The 17,813-nt window shown below is 47.1% G+C and overlaps 3 protein-coding genes across 3 annotated transcripts; 2 read left to right on the top strand and 1 right to left on the bottom strand.

Annotated features, from left to right (window-relative positions):
- Positions 1-99: 99 nt before the first annotated feature.
- sumf2 (sulfatase modifying factor 2) lies at positions 100-3,954 on the top strand. The gene is made up of 9 exons (XM_030362129.1): positions 100-323; positions 408-555; positions 638-752; positions 832-876; positions 962-1,112; positions 2,286-2,341; positions 2,457-2,541; positions 2,713-2,854; positions 3,587-3,954. The coding sequence occupies exons 1-9, from the start codon at positions 257-259 to the stop codon at positions 3,687-3,689; spliced, it is 912 nt and encodes a 303-aa protein (XP_030217989.1). The 5' UTR covers positions 100-256; the 3' UTR covers positions 3,690-3,954.
- A 114-nt stretch (positions 3,955-4,068) lies between these two features.
- Positions 4,069-10,093, top strand: bicdl2l (bicaudal-D-related protein 2-like). Its single transcript, XM_030362104.1, has 6 exons — positions 4,069-5,803; positions 6,423-6,536; positions 7,194-7,346; positions 8,124-8,203; positions 8,608-8,728; positions 9,457-10,093. Exons 1-6 carry the CDS (start codon positions 5,249-5,251, stop codon positions 9,802-9,804), a joined length of 1,371 nt encoding a protein of 456 aa, XP_030217964.1. The 5' UTR covers positions 4,069-5,248; the 3' UTR covers positions 9,805-10,093.
- Positions 10,094-11,638: 1,545 nt separating this feature from the next.
- abhd11 (abhydrolase domain containing 11) lies at positions 11,639-17,612 on the bottom strand. The gene is made up of 6 exons (XM_030362127.1): positions 17,338-17,612; positions 16,634-16,769; positions 16,329-16,502; positions 15,924-16,094; positions 14,757-14,938; positions 11,639-13,677 (listed from the first exon to the last, which is right to left on the bottom strand). The coding sequence occupies exons 1-6, from the start codon at positions 17,463-17,465 to the stop codon at positions 13,542-13,544; spliced, it is 927 nt and encodes a 308-aa protein (XP_030217987.1). The 5' UTR covers positions 17,466-17,612; the 3' UTR covers positions 11,639-13,541.
- Between the last annotated feature and the right edge of the window lie 201 nt (positions 17,613-17,813).

The following is a 17,813-nucleotide window of genomic DNA, read 5'->3' as shown; positions in this document are numbered from 1 at the left end:
TGCCAGTGGTCTAGTGGTGAACGCTTCCACTGCATTTGGAAAGCTTTAACTATGGTACGTTTCCAAATAAATGGAAACTGACCGAAATCCAAATGCCACGGACTCATTTTACCGTGGCACCAGCTTCCGGTTTGCCGGTGAAATCGTTCCGTCTTGAATTGGACAACTTTAACATCGGTAGATGAAACATCGGTGTTTATATCGTTGTACCCCATATCATGAACATATGACATGCCCTTTGATGCCCCAGTAGTATATGTGTTTCAAAATGTGTGTAAACATTGTATTATGGATATGTGCATTTTCTTTCTTGGCACTGGCAGGTAAGCTATTCAACGTGAAACAAGTCTTTATTGTCTAGAAACTTGACTCAGGTGATTAACTGTCCGTATCGTGTCCTCGGAAAGACGACCTGAGAATGGTTCACATTCCAGGAGGAAAGATGACCATGGGGACCAATGAAGGAGACGCCAGAGATGGAGAGGCGCCGACTAAAGGAGTCGTAGTCGGACCGTTTAACATCGACAAATACCCAGTTACAAATGCGGATTTTAGGTGATCTTTAAACCTGTAACTTGTTAGAATAATAACTGAAAGGTAAGGATTTAACCATGATGTCTTGGTCTTTAACCATCAGAGACTTCGTGCGAGCACATAAGTACAAAACAGAAGCTGAGAAGTTTGGTTGGAGTTTTGTTTTCCAAGACTTTGTATCCGTGGAGCTGAAAAGCAAAGTGACAGAAACGATAAAGGTATCTATCTTTCCTAAGCCTATATGATATCCTTTTGGCCACTGATGAATTCTGCTTGACTTTTTGATTTCCTCAACAGTCTGCCCCCTGGTGGTTGCCAATAGAAAGGGTTTTTTGGAGACAGGTGAGGTCAAATATTGTTGTTGGCAAAAAAAAGCACCCAATCCAAGGGCAGATTGTAAACCTTGATGTGGTTCATCGCACTCCAGCCCGCAGGACCAGGGTCTGGCATCAAAGAGCGTCTGGACTTCCCGGTGGTCCAAGTGAGCTGGAACGACGCGCTGACCTTCTGCCGCTGGAGGGACGGACGGCTGCCCACGGAGGAGGAGTGGGAGTGGGCTGCCCGCGGGGGGCTGCAGGGTACGTGGCTTAGCTAGAAGGGACCTGCCAACGGCCCTGGGTCGCTCTAGGTATCGTCTAGGTCTAGGTATGGTCTAATTATGGTGGAGGTCTAGGGTGGGTGGAGGTATGGTCTAGTTATGGGTGAGGCCTAGGTTTGGTCCAGGTAGGGTCGAGGTCTAGGTATGATCTAGTTGTGGTCTAGGTCTAGGTATGTTGGTCCAGGGGAAAGCGTTTTCACATCGCTTAAAACTCTCTTAATGTTTACAATCCTTTAATCTGCCACACTCAAAATAAGTATTTTCCTGAATTGTGAGATTGCAGAATTTTTACAATGAATCAGGAGTTTGATATTGGCTGTGTCTCAATTCAGGGGACGCATCCTTCGAAGGTGTGGCCTTCGTAGACCGTGAAGGCCGAACAAACGTTTTTAAATGAGACGGTCTGGCCTACGGGGAATTTCAAGTTTGCGTAACAAGCGGTTAGCACCCTTTACCTTGCGTGACGATGCGCCGCTCCTGTCACCTAGCAACCCTGACAGCTGCGGTTCAAACCGGACGGCAGAGGAGAAATATGGAGCCGTGATATAATAATTTAATAAAATATAACGTTAATTAGTTTAACGTTATATGGGTTGTGTTAATGTCATTGAACTTTGACAATAAAGTTACAAATTTAAAATAGTCCCAACTTTATTTTAATATATAATTTTTTTTGTTTTACATAGATAACAGTTTTGTCATTAAATATGTAATTTGCTGCAACTGCTGTTTCCGCTCTCTCCGACGCTATTTCTGAAAAAATCCTTACGCGCAATGAATCTTGGGATACGTTGGGCTGTGAAGGATCCAGCCGGTGGATCCTTCAAATCCGGGAAAAGAAGGCTGCATTTGTCGGCGGAATTTGAAGGAGCATTTGAAATGGGACAGCCTTGACGCGTCGCAGTGACGCAATCGGCCTTCGAATGCAGCCTTCGAAGGATCCGTCCCCTGAATTGAGACACAGCCACTGACTTCCATTATAAATGTTCCGATATCTGTAAGTGAGTATTAGCGCTCTGTTTTGTTACCTACAAGATATAAACACACAGCCCGCTCACAGGGTCATCCTACAGGCTCAGGTCTTCGTGTGTTTGCATCCTGCGTTAACACCTGACCGCTAGTACCATCCTGACATCATATTCCAACGTTCTAGGAAGGACATATCCCTGGGGAAACAAGTTCCAATCCAACAAAACCAACCTCTGGCAGGTCGGCCTGCAGTCAAAACACACATCATTGGCACCCCCTGCTCTAACATGTGTCACTATAACATGTTACAGAAAACATCTCACCTTTTGTCTCATAGTGAACTGAAATGTTTCAGGGCAAGTTTCCTGATAGAGACACTGCAGAGGACGGTTACCATGGCGTCTCCCCTGTGAAGGCCTTTCCTCCGCAGAATAACTACGGTACTTCATCCACACATCAATGAGAACCACACTATTGTTAAAGGCGTGTCCCAGCTGTAGCGCTGTTGAAGCAGACAGGACTGAATCCATCTCATGCAGTGGAACAGTGAGCTACTGCGTTGGACCCTGGATCCATGCTCTGATGCATTGTGAACGTGACGTCTGCCACAGGGTTGTATGACATGATGGGAAACACTTGGGAATGGACATCCACCTCCTTTCCTGGAGCTCAGCCAATGTACGTCCTGCGTGGTGCTTCCTGGATCGACTCTGTGGACGGCTCGGCCAATCACAAGGCAAGAATCACTACCAGGTGAGTGGGTTCCTATGTTGTGCGTGGTGTCGTGTTTTTATGTGATGTCAGACGCAGCTCCTTAATTCTCCAGATGTTTATTCTAATTAGATGATTCAGCGACAATATTCAGAGCTCTTTGGTGGTTTGTATTGTATTGTACTCTTAATCTGGTTGCTGAATGTCTGTTCCGGTCTCATGCTTTCTCAAAGTTGATGTATTTTGTAACCAGAAAAAGTCAAGTTTATTGATATGATATAGTATATACTAGTAAAGTGGAATTATACTGACCTCCTTAGCCATGAGCTGTCAAGCAAAATAAAAACTCAATGCTTAAATACTACTAATCATTCAGGATCACCTGTTGACAAGAGGTTGAATACTACCAATCATTCAGGATCACCTGTTGACAAGAGGTTAAATACTGCCAATCATTCAGGATCACCTGTTGACTACAGGTTAAATACTACTAATCTTTCAAGATCACCTGTTGGCCACTATGTTTCACTATGTTTTCAGTAGGTTTTCACTGTTTTCAGTATGTTTCCCCATATTTCAGTATGTTTTCAGGATCTTTCACCGTATTTCAGTATGTTTTCAGTATGATTTCACTATGTTTTCACTATGTTTCAGTATGTTTCACCATATTTCAGCATGTTTTCACTATGTTTCACCATATTTCAGTATGTTTTCACTGTGTTTCAGTACATTTCACTGTGTTTCAGTACATTTCACTGTTTGCGTTCTCTGCAGGATGGGGAACACCCCTGACTCCGCCTCAGATAACCTGGGCTTCAGGTGTGCAGCCAGCGGGGAACAGAAACAAGCCAGGAACAAAGGAAATTCTGAGTTGTAGTCACAACAATTGTCCAGCTTGACAATATAATGCATCAAATGAAATGTGCATATTTCTTATTTTCTATTTTGATTTTAGTAGTAGTAGGCAGAGTAGGAAGCCGATGACATACGGAGGGAAAAATGTGATGATTATGATAACATTTCGCTGCTATTTCTCCCAAGGAGAACTTCTGGAGATTTAAAAAGGTTGACATTGTATAATTTCCAAACATATTTGACCTGTTAAAGACCTTGTAAAGAAATACATTTGAATGAATATGAATCATATCTCTGCCGTTTTCCTTGCATAACTTTGCATGCAATCTGAATTTTACAAATATTACTAAGCAAAATCTATGAGGTTATATATGAACTTGAACTGGGCAGTCTAAATCTGTAAGGATATATGTTGACATACACTAAGCAACACAAGGACTTAGGATATTCTTACAATGGGATCTTATCTGTTGCTATGGGAACAAGAACTTCCTGTACAAAGTCCTGAGTCATTCTTCAATCGAGTTGTCTTTCAGCTCACTTTGTTGTCAGTGGCGACAGATAGACATGTGAACCACTATGTTTGACAACAAAAAGAGATTTTAGAATGTAAAATATTAAAACAAATTAAATAATAATAGGCACATTTTAGCCTAAACGTCCAATTCTTTATGCAAGTTTTTGGATTGGTAAATAGCTTAATAGTTTCAGTCAAAATAAGAATTTGTCCTTCAATCCTTATCTGAGAAACCTAGAGTTACTAGGGATAGAACCTTGTCAACTAATACCATTAAACAAACAGGGGCAATTCTAACGTAAAATGAATAGTTTTTTACCCTTTTTTTCATAGTGTTTCTGTAAGGGTCCCACAGGGATTCATTAGAAGCATACAGCGAGACATGTGATCTCTTCAATCACATCATCCGTCTCCAACACTGACTTGCTGTGACCAACCCTGCTGACAGATACAACAGTTTAAAATAGCTCAGGTCTGCTCTCGTCAGACCTTTGTTAACCGGTGACGGGCCAGGACCCGCCCCCCCTGGGGTGTGTGGACAAACACTGTGTCACGGCCGTTCTCCCTCTCTGCCGCCATACTCCCACTCTACCTTCATTTACACAAGAAGGAGGAAGAGAGAATGCCATGCGAGCGCGATCAATCGTGAGGAATCCAATGACCTTGTGACTCGCGTCAGACGGCAGACTCGCACGCCGTTCAGGAAAAACAAGTCGGTAGACATTCTGTTGGTTTCCCTCCCTCCCTCGCTCTATTCTCTGTCTTCCTCTTCTCAGTTGTTTCAGACACACGGGCCTGACAGCAGCTGGGGTCGTTTCGCTGCGTCCACGCCACTGCGTCCACACCACTGCGTCCACGCCACTGGTTCCACGCCACTGCGTCCACTCCACTGCGTCCACGCCACTGCGTCCACTCCACTGCGTTCACGCCACTGCGTCCACGCCACTGCGTCCACTCCACTGCGTCCACTCCACTGCGTCCACTCCACTCCACTGTGTCTGCGGCCCGGTCCTCGTTGGTCCTGCTCTGCCCTGGTGGCTGGTCCTGTCCTTTCCCGTCCCGTCATGGAGGGCTCCCTGCCCTTCTCCGCGCTGAACGACAGGCTGAGGCCCCACAGCACCCTACAGCGCCTGTACGCCCCCCCCAGCATCTGGGAGGACAGACAGACCCCCCGCCCCCTCAGGGAGGGCCCCTCGGGGGGGGGGGCCCGACCCACGCTGTACCAGGGGAGGCCCGACCCAGAGGAGTCTAACGCCAGGTCCGAAGAGCCCACCGAGGAGGACTCAGAGACGGGGAGCTTGGACTCGGACGGCGGGTCCTCTATGAACGAAGACCAAGGGAACCGCTCGGACCTCCTGTCCCTCCTGACCCAGTGTCTGGACCCCGCCATGAGGCTCACAGACACCGGCTCCGAGGGGCTCGAGGACCCGGCCGAGGGCCGGCCCGATGCCAGCTCCCCCTCCTCCACGGAGAGGAGTTCCGAGGGCTCCTCCTCCCCCGCCCGGGAGACGGGACGGGGAGCGGACCCACGCGGAGCGGACCGGAGCCTACCGGACCTGATCCGGGGGAGCGGGCGGCGGCTGAGCAGACGGCGGACGCTGGGGCCCGTCTCGGACACGGTAGGCTGACAAACAGACACTCCAAGTATTGTTTGTTTGTTGTGTAACATGTTGTGTATCTTCACTTTCATGGCAAACCACGCTCAGTCCCTTTACAGAACAAACACAGGGAAGCTTCGGTCTTAAGATACTCTCAAGAGCAGTTTGCATGCAGCTCTGTGTGCGCTGTAGCTCGTTATGTACAGCCCATTGAACATCATCACCTGAAAAGGGTAATGGTTGGGCCTGATTATGAGTACTGTATTATGGTTTGTGGTGCAGCAGCTGGTCTCAGCTCGAAAGACAGGATTTGTTCTCAAGGTTTTGCTCGTGAATGCAGACCAGCAAGGAATTTATTTATATAAGCATGTTAAACTTTGAATGTGCTTGTGTGCCACTTGTGTGTGTGTGTGTCTTTGTGTGCGTGTCTGTGTGCTTGTCTATGTTTGCGTGTCTATATGTGTGTGTGTGTGTGCGTGTGTGTGTGTGTGCGTGTCTATGTATGCATGTCTGTTTGTGTGTCTGTGTGTGTGTGCGTGTCTATGTGTGTGTGTGTGTGTGTGTGTGCGTGTCTATGTATGCGTGTCTGTGTGTGTGTGTGTGTGTGCGTGTCTATGTGTGTGTGTGTGTGTGTGTCCAGCTGAAGGAGGTGCGGCGGGAGGTGGCTCTTTCCAGGAGCCGCAGCATCCGTCTGAAGGCTCAGGTGGACAAGCTGCAGGAGGAGGGCCCCGGATGGAGCCAGCACAGAGAGAGGGTAAAACACCCTTCATATCAGCCTCCAGCCTGCACACAGCATCACATGCTGGAGCTGCCCCGTCATTGGTTCAAATTAGTATGAGGTGATCCCTGACAATGGTATGGGACATCACCACGGAATGCAGCAGAGAGAGGACGTTCTGTTTCCTGCAGTGGTACTCTGTTTGGGGAATTTGATCATAAATGTCAAAAATGTAATCCCGTATTTGTCTCTGTAGCTTGGTTCTCTGAGCAGGAGGTTCTCCAGCAGGAGGGCAGCAGCTCTTTGACCAGGCAGTGTAGCTCGGCGGGCCCGAGGGAGGGAGGGCTTGGTGGGGAGTGTGGATGGAGATTGGTTTTAACAAAGACAGTTACTTTTTATTGAATCAGTAGAATTGATCAGTTACAGGATGTGATTTGAACATTACTCAGAGCAACCAGCTTTGACTCCAGATATGTCTGGGTTATTTTAAGCTACAAGCTAGACTTTTAAGAATTGACTGTTTAGCATTTGCTTTCATTTGCTCTTCACAAAAGTGATTTAGTTGTCTTTGTGAGTCACTTTGTTTTTATCTTTTTTATGTACGGTTACAAACAGTTTGTGTCGACAATTAAATGAGCTTTGTATTCGATGCTCTGAGGAAATGCCAATAAGAAGCTTCTGGTTTGGGGGCAGGTGACGGAGGAGGTGCTGTCCATCCTGAAGCTGCTCCGTCCTCTGAGCGACGCCAGGCTGGTGGAGCCCTCGTCCAGCGCCGACCGGCTGGACGCTGGGCTCAGCCAGCTGCAGCACGTCGCCCGCTCGCTGGCCCTCAGCCACGGCAACCAGGTACAGTCCCGCCGCCTTATAAGGCCTTCCTGTCCGTCTGCACGGATGGTTAGTTAGTGAATCCTGTTTCTAACAGTATTAGTACATGTACCTTCTTTCATCATGTTATTTTACCCGGACATGACCTGCTCTTGCCTTTGTGTATAACACAGTGCGCCCTTATAATGTGTAAATGGGCTGTCCTGAAAACCCAATAAACAGATCAAAAACAACCCAACAATAGATATGACGGTACAATGAATACAAAACATAAGAACCCGGCAATAGGTTTTTCAATGTTGACATGAATGAGAGACAGTGTCTTGTCAGGGAGATACCAGCCCTCCCCTGGGGCGAGGGCGTGTGTGACATGGTGGCATGTCCGAGGTGGGGGCGTGTCTGAGGCTCGGATAGGCTTTCTCAACTGAAGTATTGTTGTTGCAGTATATCGTTGGATACATTTTGCTGGAATATCATTGGCTAAGAGGAACCCTAGTTTCCTGTACATTCTCCTCTGCTGTTACCATCATAAGTGGCAGCTTTAGTGCGGGCTTTACGGTTATGAGTTGGTCTCAAACTAATACATTTATACCATACAACGATAAACTCTTCAATTAGCCATAATAGCTCATTATGTTAAGAACCCAATTACATTAACCAACTAGTTAATATTGGGCTGCAGTAATGAATATGCTCTGTTTGGTCCAAGTTGTTCAAAGAATACAAGCCACTGTGATACATAGACAGACAAGACAGGCATACATGCTATCAAGTTTTTCCTTATGTGTTTTTTCTCAGTCATATGGAGTGGGGAAGAGGTCAGAGGACATGGCCATTCTGGAGCAAGCCCTCAGAGACAGAGACGAGGCTATAGAGAAGTGGGCAAGCACACACACACGCAAACACACGCACATAACACAAACACACACACACACGCATACACACCCAAATACACACGCGCACACCACACACACCACAGGCATACCATACAAACACACACACATCACGCACACACACAAACACCATGCGCACACGCAAACACCATGCCCACACATCCAAACATATATACACACACCCACACACACACGCACACCACACACACACACACACACACACACACACACACACACACACACACACACACACACACACACACACACACACAGATGTATCTGGTCAAATCACGAGAAAGTGATTCATGATACAAAAGGAAGTTAAGGAGCTATTTGCAGCTGTCTCAGAGGAATGTGTCACGGTGTCTCCTTCCTGTTCTGTTCTGCAGGAAGAAAGGAATGGAGGCGGAGCTGCTTCGCAGTAAGTCAGAGATGATGTATCTGAATAACCAGCTTCTGGAAGCCGTGCAGAAACGACTGGAGCTCTCTCTGGAGCTGGAGGCGTGGAAGGTAGGTCTGACCCCGGTCACACACCACCAGGCACCTCATAGGACCCAGTGGTAGGTCTGACCCCGGTCACACACCACCAGGCACCTCATAGGACCCAGTGGTACCACTGAGCCCGGTCACACACCACCAGGCACCTCATAGGACCCAGTGGTACCACTGAGCCCCGTCACACACCACCAGGCACCTCATAGGACCCAGTGGTACCACTGAGCCCCGTCACACACCACCAGGCACCTCATAGGACCCAGTGGTAGGACCGCCGGCTGACCGACCTGCTGCACTCACCATCAAATGATGCAGTAAACGGAAGAGTGTTCTTACTAGGTCTTTAGAGGTCTTTCTATTGTAGAGTCACTATTATAGAGTGACTCTACTCTTTATAACGATTATAGTGTCTTTAGATTGACTCTACTCTATATAACTATCATACAGTCTTTAGAATGAATCTGTTTATATAACTGTTATAGTCTTTAGAGTGACTCTACTTGATATAACTAAACACTGTACTCGTGTGAGGCTAAGCAGCATGGTGTAGCGCTAGCAGAGAGAGTGTGGCGCTTTGCCCCGCTAGTCTCCTCATTCATTCATTCATTCCTCTGGAACGGGCACTGCCTCCATTGGCCCTGTTCCTTGGACGACCTCGAGTTGAAAGGCATGTTTTGAAAGAAAAGGAGGAGCCAGGCAGGTCCCATGGGGAGCGGCCTTCTTACCCCCCTCATGTCTTCCAGGAGGACCTCCAGTACATCCTCAACCAGCAGCTGCAGCAGCAGCAGAGCCAGCAGGCGGAGGAGTCCCAGAAGAGGAGCCGCGGGGGGCTACTGAGGAGGACCAACCGGGTGCCGGTCCAGAGACCCGACCCCCCCGCCCCCGCCCCCGCCCCCAACCCGAGCCCCCCTCCTCCTCCTCCTCCTGCCCTCACCAAGGCCTTCCCCTCGGACGGCTTCAGCTCGCTGTCCCGCGCCTTCAAACACAGGTTCAGGAGGGGCAAGGTCCCTAGTCAAGGAGACCAGGAGCCGGCGGGCCCCGATGTACAGCAGGCGTCAGCCACTGGTTTCCAGACTGTATCGCTGGACTAAAACAGTCAGTCAAGAATATACTAAGAAGACATTCACAAACACAGACAGTCACACACACACACATTTTTATGAATGATTAATCAATAATTATCGCTAAACCATATCCTATAAGATATCTTTTTTTTGATCTTTTATTATCTTTTATAATAAGTAGATGCTTCATAACTACCCCAAAGGATTTGTTTTATGTTATATTTGTTTGTCTGACGTATTCATCCAAAGTGCATTTAACCATGGTATAACCTAAAAAGTGAAAGAATGGTGACACATAAAGCATAAATGAAGTGCTCTTGAGTGTGTATTGGCGTGACGGAACAGATTAGGATGTGTTTGCATCTTGCTGATTGGCCGATATACATGGCTAATACATGACTGCTCATCAGGTGTTTGACACGCCTTCACCCAGCGCTAAACATGTTCATATATAGCAGTAAAATAGCTTTACAAAATATCGTCATATCATATTTTAAACAAATCAAATTTAAAACTCAGACTTAACTGAGTAACTGGTTTAAATATTGAAGCTTCCACAATAAAAAAATATATATGTATATCTACAAATCTCTATATATAAATATATATATATGTATAAATACATTTCTATATAAGTATATATTTATATACACATAAATAAAAAAATATAGATACATATATATATAATGTATAAAAATATCTATATTTATATACCGTAGATATATATTTATATGGATATATATTTATATAGATATATATTTATATTTATATAGATATAGCGTGAGGTGGAAAAAGCTACTCAAATTAAAGTACAGTAACATCACTGAAATCATACTAAATTCCAAGCACAAGTATTGTAGTTAAAATTTACTCAAGTGTAAGTACAAAGTACTCAAAAGTACTAATTCTTTACAAAACCTACTCAAAAGTAATAGTTACTAGTTATTTTTTAACTGGTCATATTTATTGCCTTACCAATCAAATGTTTTGTACTGCAAGGGGGGATCCAAAATCTCTAATCAGGGTTAACTTTGGACAATGATTTTGAGCATTTTTACATCCTGTCATATCCATTTTACATCCTGTCATATCCATTTTACAACCTGTCATATCCATTTTTACATCCTGTCATATCCATTTTTACATCCTGTCATATCCATTTTTACATCCTGTCATATCCATTTTACATCCTGTCATAGCAATTTTAAATCTTGTAAAATTGACATCCTGTACGTCTTGAAAACGTAACTTGAATATATTGGTTATCGTGACTTAATAAGCTTTTTTCAAACCCAACAAAACATACAATAAGGCCTTCTATTTTAGTCTATAGCCTACTTTGACCCTGAAGGAGTGTGACATCTGTGATATTAACACTTTATCTCTGAATCATTTGTTCAATTGCCTACACAAAACGACTACAACTATTTAAACTCCATAACTGAAGTCTAATTTTGAAGCTGGACACAATAAGACAGTCAGCCATTATCCATTCAGCCTACAGACTACACCTGAGTCTGACTGCACTGAGGGCTGAAAGGTAGGATTTTTGCTAGGTGAACTCAGAAATTCTCAGGCCAATGCAGCTTGTAGTTCTCAACATACTTGCCTGCAATTTTTTACTCAGTAACTTGTGTGGTTTAATACGTAACTAATTACAATACTTCAACTAAAACTTACTCAAGTAAAAGTACTGTTTTTAAAAACTACTGAAAAAATACCAAAAAACTCAATACATTTACTTTAGTAAATGTAATTAGTTACTTTCCACCTCTGGATATATTTATATAAATATATATATTTATATAAATATCAATATGAATATATATCTATATATAACACACCATGGTGATTAACAGACTCAATGTTAGGTCGATTTTATTGTATATATCCATTATACATTTTGTAAATATATATATTTATAATGTACATCACTATATGTGATAATAATAATTCACTCATATACACATCCCATATTCTTTTTTTAATTCTGCATTTTGTTTATGTTATTTCATTGTCTATAAGGAATATCATTTAAAAAATAAATCAAAACGGCTAAAAAACATGTAGCCTGGAGACGCAAACATCCACATAGAACCAGGAGAAAGGCATGCTTAGACTACCGCATCAGACACTTCGGTCCGTTTCTAAATCAAATGAATTAATATACTTTTACATCGGAGCTCTGAAGACATTCTCAACCACCCTCACTCAGCTGACACTGTTTAAGTTGCTCATGTCATAAAGGGCCTTTGCCCCTCTGGTTGCATTCAGATACAAATCCTATATTTCAAGTCATTCAGAAAATTGTCATAACAAAAAACTAAATGGGATTGCTCGGATCTAATAGCAAGTGCCGTTATAATCGTGTACAAAAAACGATATTGTGCTAGACCTTTAATACGTTGGAGATTCAATCCATTTGCCCCCAGGCGGCAGCCCAGCTGCCCACTGATTAAAGAGGACTCCCCGAGCTCTGCAGGGCTCCGTCAGGACCCCCTCTGGTCTGCTCCTCCATGTACACCCTGCTCCCTGAAGGAACAGACCCCCCATGCGTGGGGGGGGAGGAGGGTGCTGACCTACGACACCCTGAGTCAAACACACCCTGCTCACCAAGACAAGAGACACATGGCAGTAGCTGAACTATTCCTATTTGAAATGATAAACACCAAGAAGTCCCTTCTGAAATAAGGAAAACAACGCCGTTAACAACACTATGATGACCCAACATGAAACACTGCAGCATACAGAAGACTATACAGCCTTTACCCCCAAAGATAAGGGTGATACATGTACATGGTTTAGGAACAACCATCTCCACACTGATAGGTGGGATAGAAATAAGAAAAGACAGGACTGCACAATACGGCTTCTTTATCCCAAGCAGGCGCCCGCACAAACACACATGCACACACGCACACACACACACACACACACACACACTCACACACAGTTGTAACCTGAAATATTCAGCACACAGCTTGACGTAGCTGTTCTGGTTGGCATTATATAAAAGCGCAGCCAGCTATCTCAGCGACCCAGGAGAGCACCTCTATCTATGGACCAGGTTGACATGGAGGAGGTGACGCGGTAAACAACTACATGAGTTCTACAACACCAGTAATGCACGACTATAAGGATCACGTTACAAAACACTTACACTAGCGTACACAATTCTTTTGCAGTCTGGTTTGAAGACGCACATTCTTGACTTACTCCAAAAGGAGACAAGCCTCTCTATCATCATTCTGGACCCTCTGTTTAACTACATCAAGGCCGTTCTAGAAGCAGGGAGGAATGACATTTCCACACACATCCTTCACCGCCACGGACCTGTGCAAACAAATTCTTTGGATAAGGATTTATCTCCAACTTCCCTCAATTAAGACCCGATAGCATCAAGTACTTTTATGCCGCCTTGCTACTAGTCCACTAATTCAACTAACACCAACTCTACAAACTCAACATTCTACATCTGCCAGCCATTGATGAGAAATGCACAAAGTAAAAAGACTGAAACATCATCAACAAACACGCTACTATGCACTACACATGTTGAACTCAAACCGACTGCATTAGAGAAAGGGTTTGGGTCCGGAACTTTAAACATTAGTCTTGTTAGGACCACGGGTGGACGTCCTGGGGACCTGGGGACCATCTGCACCGTGAGAGTTTGCAGCCAGGGGCCCCCCCTGCTCTGGGCCCCCCCCTCAGCAGGGGGGCTGGGAGGCTGCTAGGCTGGGGAGGGAGCCCGCTCAGCCTCCCTACGACTGCAGGAAGGAACTGATGGAGCTGATGAAGTCCAGCGGTTTGTCCGCGTGGATCCAATGGCTTGCGTCCGGGATGTACTGGATGTCAGCGCAGGGAAACAACCGCTGGATCTCTGGATAGTCCTCTGAGCTGCAGGGGGGGGGGGGGGAGACAGGAAGACCAGCACTGTCACAAAAGAAGAGGCTGCTCCATCTGTGATAGACGTGTAGCTGCAATGGCTAGAGAACAAATCTAGGAACCACTAGGGTCCCTGATACTATTATTCACACTCACATTATGAGATAATCCATTTCCATTACAGGGGATTTGTTCTGTTCGGTGCCTGATTCTGGTGGAACACAACTAGCTTTTTTTTTTTTTAACAACTAGGGCTGATACTTAAGCAGACTTCTAAACAGAGATATCTAATCCATTAGACGCCTAATGCCATGATCCAATTAATGATCCACGTCTGGTGCCTCGTGTCAGACAACAGCAGTGTGTTCGGCACACTAACCACTTCATAACATGTAACCACCTCCTATCATGTAACCACTTCATATCTTCATATGTGGTCCAGGGTCTGGACCACTGCTGCACTGAGCGACCACTATCTATCCATAATACAAGCATCTGCTCTACACTGAAGTAGTCATTGCAAACAGTAGTACGACTCAGCTCAACCAGTACCAGCTCAACCGGTACAAGACCGGTAAATCTCAACCAGTACGGCTCAACCAGTACAAGACCAGCCAGTACTGCTCAACCAGTACATCTCAACCAGTACTGCTCAACCAGTACAGCTCAACCAGTACAAGACCAGCCAGTACTGCTCAACCAGTACATCTCAACCAGTACGGCTTAACCAGTACAAGACCAGCCAGTACAAGACCAGTACATCTCAACCTGTACAACGCCAGTACAAGACCAGTACATCTCAACCAGTACAAGACCAGCCAGTACAAGACCAGTACATCTCAACCTGTACAACGCCAATACAAGACCAGTACATCTCAACCAGTACAGCTCAAGCAGTACAAGACCAGCCAGTACGGTTCAACCAGTACAAGACCAGTACAGCTAAACCAGAACAAGACCAACCAGTACAAGCCCAGTACAGCTAAACCAGAACCAGACCAACCAGTACCAGACCAGTGCAGATCAGCCATTCCTACAGAGTCCCCCTTCTATCCAGCCGTCTGTGTCCATGACAGGTCCGTGGGTCCTACCTGATGTAGGCAGAACTCGCTCCACCCAGGAACAGGGTGGGGCCGTCGTAGGTGGTGTCCAGACTTGGAAAGCTCATGATGTCATCGAGGTGCGCCGAAATGGCCGCCAGGTTGACTCTCCAGGAGTACTGGCCGTTGGTCTCCACCAGGTTGGTCAGCAGGAACTGGCGAACAGAGTGTTCCTGAAGGGGAAGAGCGTAGGATTCAGATAGTGTTCCTGAAGGGGAAGAGCGTAGGATTCAGATAGTGTTCCTGAAGGGGAAGAGCGTAGGATTCAGATAGTGTTCCTGAAGGGGAAGAGCGTAGGATTCAGATAGTGTTCCTGAAGGGGAAGAGCGTAGGATTCCTACAGTGTTGGGGTTACGGTCTGGGGGCTCTGGAGAGGGGAGGTGTGAGGAGGACGGTCAGGCTTGGAACCACCGTGGATCTCAAGCATGGACAGCCCCCACTAGGGGGCTGTCCATGCTTTAGCCCCCACTAGGGACTTTAGCCCCCACTAGGGACCCCACTAGGTCTGGAGGGACCCCACTAGGCCAGGAGGGACCCCACTAGGACAGGAGGGACCCCACTAGGACAGGAGGGACCCCACTAGGTCTGGAGGGACCCCACTAGGTCAGGAGGGACCCCACCAAGCCAGGAGGGACCCCACTAGGTCAGGAGGGACCCCACCAAGCCAGGAGGGACCCCACTAGGTCAGGAGGGACCCCACCAAGCCAGGAGGGACCCCACTAGGACAGGAGGGACCCCACTAGGACAGGAGGGACCCCACTAGATCAGGAGGTACCCCACTAGGACAGGAGGGACCCCACTAGGACAGGAGGGACCCCACTAGATCAGGAGGTACCTCACTAGGCTAGGGGGGACCCCACTAGGACAGGAGGGACCCCACTAGGCTAGGGGGGACCCCACTAGGACAGGAGGGACCCCACTAGGCTAGGGGGGACCCCACTAGGACAGGAGGGACCCCACTAGGCTAGGGGGGACCCCACTAGGTCAGGGACCCCACTAGGCCAGGAGGGACCCCACTAGGCCAGGAGGGACCCCACTAGGCCAGGAGGGACCCCACTAGGCCAGGAGTGACCCCACTAGGGACCCCACTAGGCCAGGGGGACTCCACTTGGTCAGGGGAGACAGCGCTGGGTCAGGAGGGCCGGCCCTGGGTCAGACCTTGACTTGCTTGCGGAGCTGGTCCTCGGCCATCCTCCTGGCGGTGGAGCGGGGCAGCGTGCTGGACACCGTCACCGCCTGCATGGCGTTGATGTAGAAGCGGAAGTTGGTCCGCGTGGTGGTCTGGGCGGGGCTGATGTCCACCACCACCAGCCTCTCCACCAGGTCAGGCTGGAGGACCAGACAACAGGGGGAGGAAGGAGAAGAAGAAGAAGAAGAAGAAGAAGAAGAAGAAGAAGAAGAAGAAGGTGAGCAGGACAAGGAACAATGACCTTGACTAAACACCGTCGGCCCCTGTTCATGGATGTGTTGTTGTGGTACTTTTGATGGGCCAGAGTGGTCATACTTTTCAATTCAATACCCCCGTGTTTTGGCCCTAAACTCCTGTTATACTGAGGACATTACCTGTGTCAGCGCCGTAGTCATGGCTACCTTCCCTCCCATGCTGTGGCCAATCAGAACACACTTCTCAATGTGGAGCTTGGTGAGCAGGTGCTTGAGATCGCTGGCCATGGCCTCGTAGGTCAGCACCGGATGGTGTGGGCTGGTACCATGGTTACGGGCATCAATGGTCAGCACCTAACTGGACAAAAGATGGTTACAACACTTGGGATGGGGGGGAAACAAGGTGGCTGAGACCCCCATCCATTACTACAGGGTCTCAGCTAACCGCACTCAGGGCTGCTAACAGCGCTCCCTCCCTGCGTTACCTTCCTGCCGGTGCGCTGCACCAGGGACTTGGCGATGGAGTGGAAGTTGGACTTGCTCCCAAACAGGCCGTGGAGGAACACGAGCGGAGTGCTCTCGCCCTTCCCGTCGAACACGTCATAGGTGAGGTTCACCGGGCTGAGGGGGGAGAACAGGTCATAGGGCAGGTTCACTGGGCTGTGGGGAGAACCGTTCATAGGTCCGATTCACCGCGCTGAGGAGGGAGAACCGCTCATAAGCTTTTATTAAGTTAGCATTAAGTCGTTGTTGCCGTTATCATTGTCACATAATTGTTTTACAAGTATGTAAGCAATACAAATGCCATTTGGTTCCATCACCCGGAAGAGGATAATTTTTGTATCGCCATTCGCTGGTCCTCGTCCCTCTCAACAAGGGTCCTATCGCAAACAACTGTCTCGACATTGAGCTTTATTTAACTGCCATGTCTAGACAAGTCTGAGCCTATTTCATCAGAGGAATCCAACACACTGGATCACAGTCGGAGCTAGCCAAGTAGCTGCTTCTGAATGTCATCCAGTCCATTTGACCCTAATGGACCATCAGACATAACGCTGCATCACTAACCTCCATTATCCGCTCCTGCTTTTTAAAGACGTGCATGGCCAATTAATCGATAACAGAGCTATGGAAAACTCCCTCATGATAAAAGTCGACACTGAGGTTTTTTTTCAGATATCATTTGTACCTTTCAGAGCTGGAGAACCGGGCCAGAGCAGGAGCCCCGCCGCACATGGACCCCCGTCCCGCGGCTGAGCGGCACTGCGCCCTCCCGCACAACAGACCGGTCTGGAACCAGCGACGCAACACACTCATGGTACGATCGGTCCGGCGCAGGGTCGGGACAAGGACATGCGATGATCAATCTCGCAACAGAAGCTAACGTAAATCTGTGCGTCCACCTTCGTGCCCGCTACCCAGGATGCCAGGATGAGGAGTCATCGCGTCGCGTTGACAGCTGGTCATGCGTCATGACGTAGACAATACGTTCGTCACGCAACGTAAACCACTGGCGGAGTATATTATATGACATGATATAATACAACAAATATGCAATTCAGATCCATTTTATTATGGGTCTTTCATGCGCACATGTTTTTGTTTTAACTAACATATAATTCCAGCCCTAGTTTGTCAGTTCTTAAATTAAATATAAAACATTTG

Source organism: Gadus morhua, chromosome 7 (genome assembly GCF_902167405.1).
Source record: "Gadus morhua chromosome 7, gadMor3.0, whole genome shotgun sequence".
NCBI lineage: Eukaryota > Metazoa > Chordata > Actinopteri > Gadiformes > Gadidae > Gadus > Gadus morhua.
This window is presented reverse-complemented; position numbering and strand designations above follow the sequence as displayed.

Coding starts and splice junctions, on each gene's coding strand:
- sumf2 (XM_030362129.1), top strand. CDS start 257: ATGTGTTTCAAAATGTGTGTAAACATTGTATTATGGATATGTGCATTT. Junction 1,113..2,285: donor TGCCCGCGGGGGGCTGCAGG/GTACGTGGCTTA, acceptor CCAACGTTCTAG/GAAGGACATATCCCTGGGGA. Junction 2,342..2,456: donor ACAAAACCAACCTCTGGCAG/GTCGGCCTGCAG, acceptor GAAATGTTTCAG/GGCAAGTTTCCTGATAGAGA.
- abhd11 (XM_030362127.1), bottom strand. CDS start 17,465: ATGAGTGTGTTGCGTCGCTGGTTCCAGACCGGTCTGTTGTGCGGGAGG. Junction 16,770..17,337: donor CGGTTCTCCAGCTCTGAAAG/GTACAAATGATA, acceptor CTCCCCCCTCAG/CCCGGTGAACCTCACCTATG. Junction 13,678..14,756: donor GCGAGTTCTGCCTACATCAG/GTAGGACCCACG, acceptor CCCCCCCTGCAG/CTCAGAGGACTATCCAGAGA.
- bicdl2l (XM_030362104.1), top strand. CDS start 5,249: ATGGAGGGCTCCCTGCCCTTCTCCGCGCTGAACGACAGGCTGAGGCCC. Junction 7,347..8,123: donor CCCTCAGCCACGGCAACCAG/GTACAGTCCCGC, acceptor GTTTTTTCTCAG/TCATATGGAGTGGGGAAGAG. Junction 8,729..9,456: donor TGGAGCTGGAGGCGTGGAAG/GTAGGTCTGACC, acceptor CATGTCTTCCAG/GAGGACCTCCAGTACATCCT.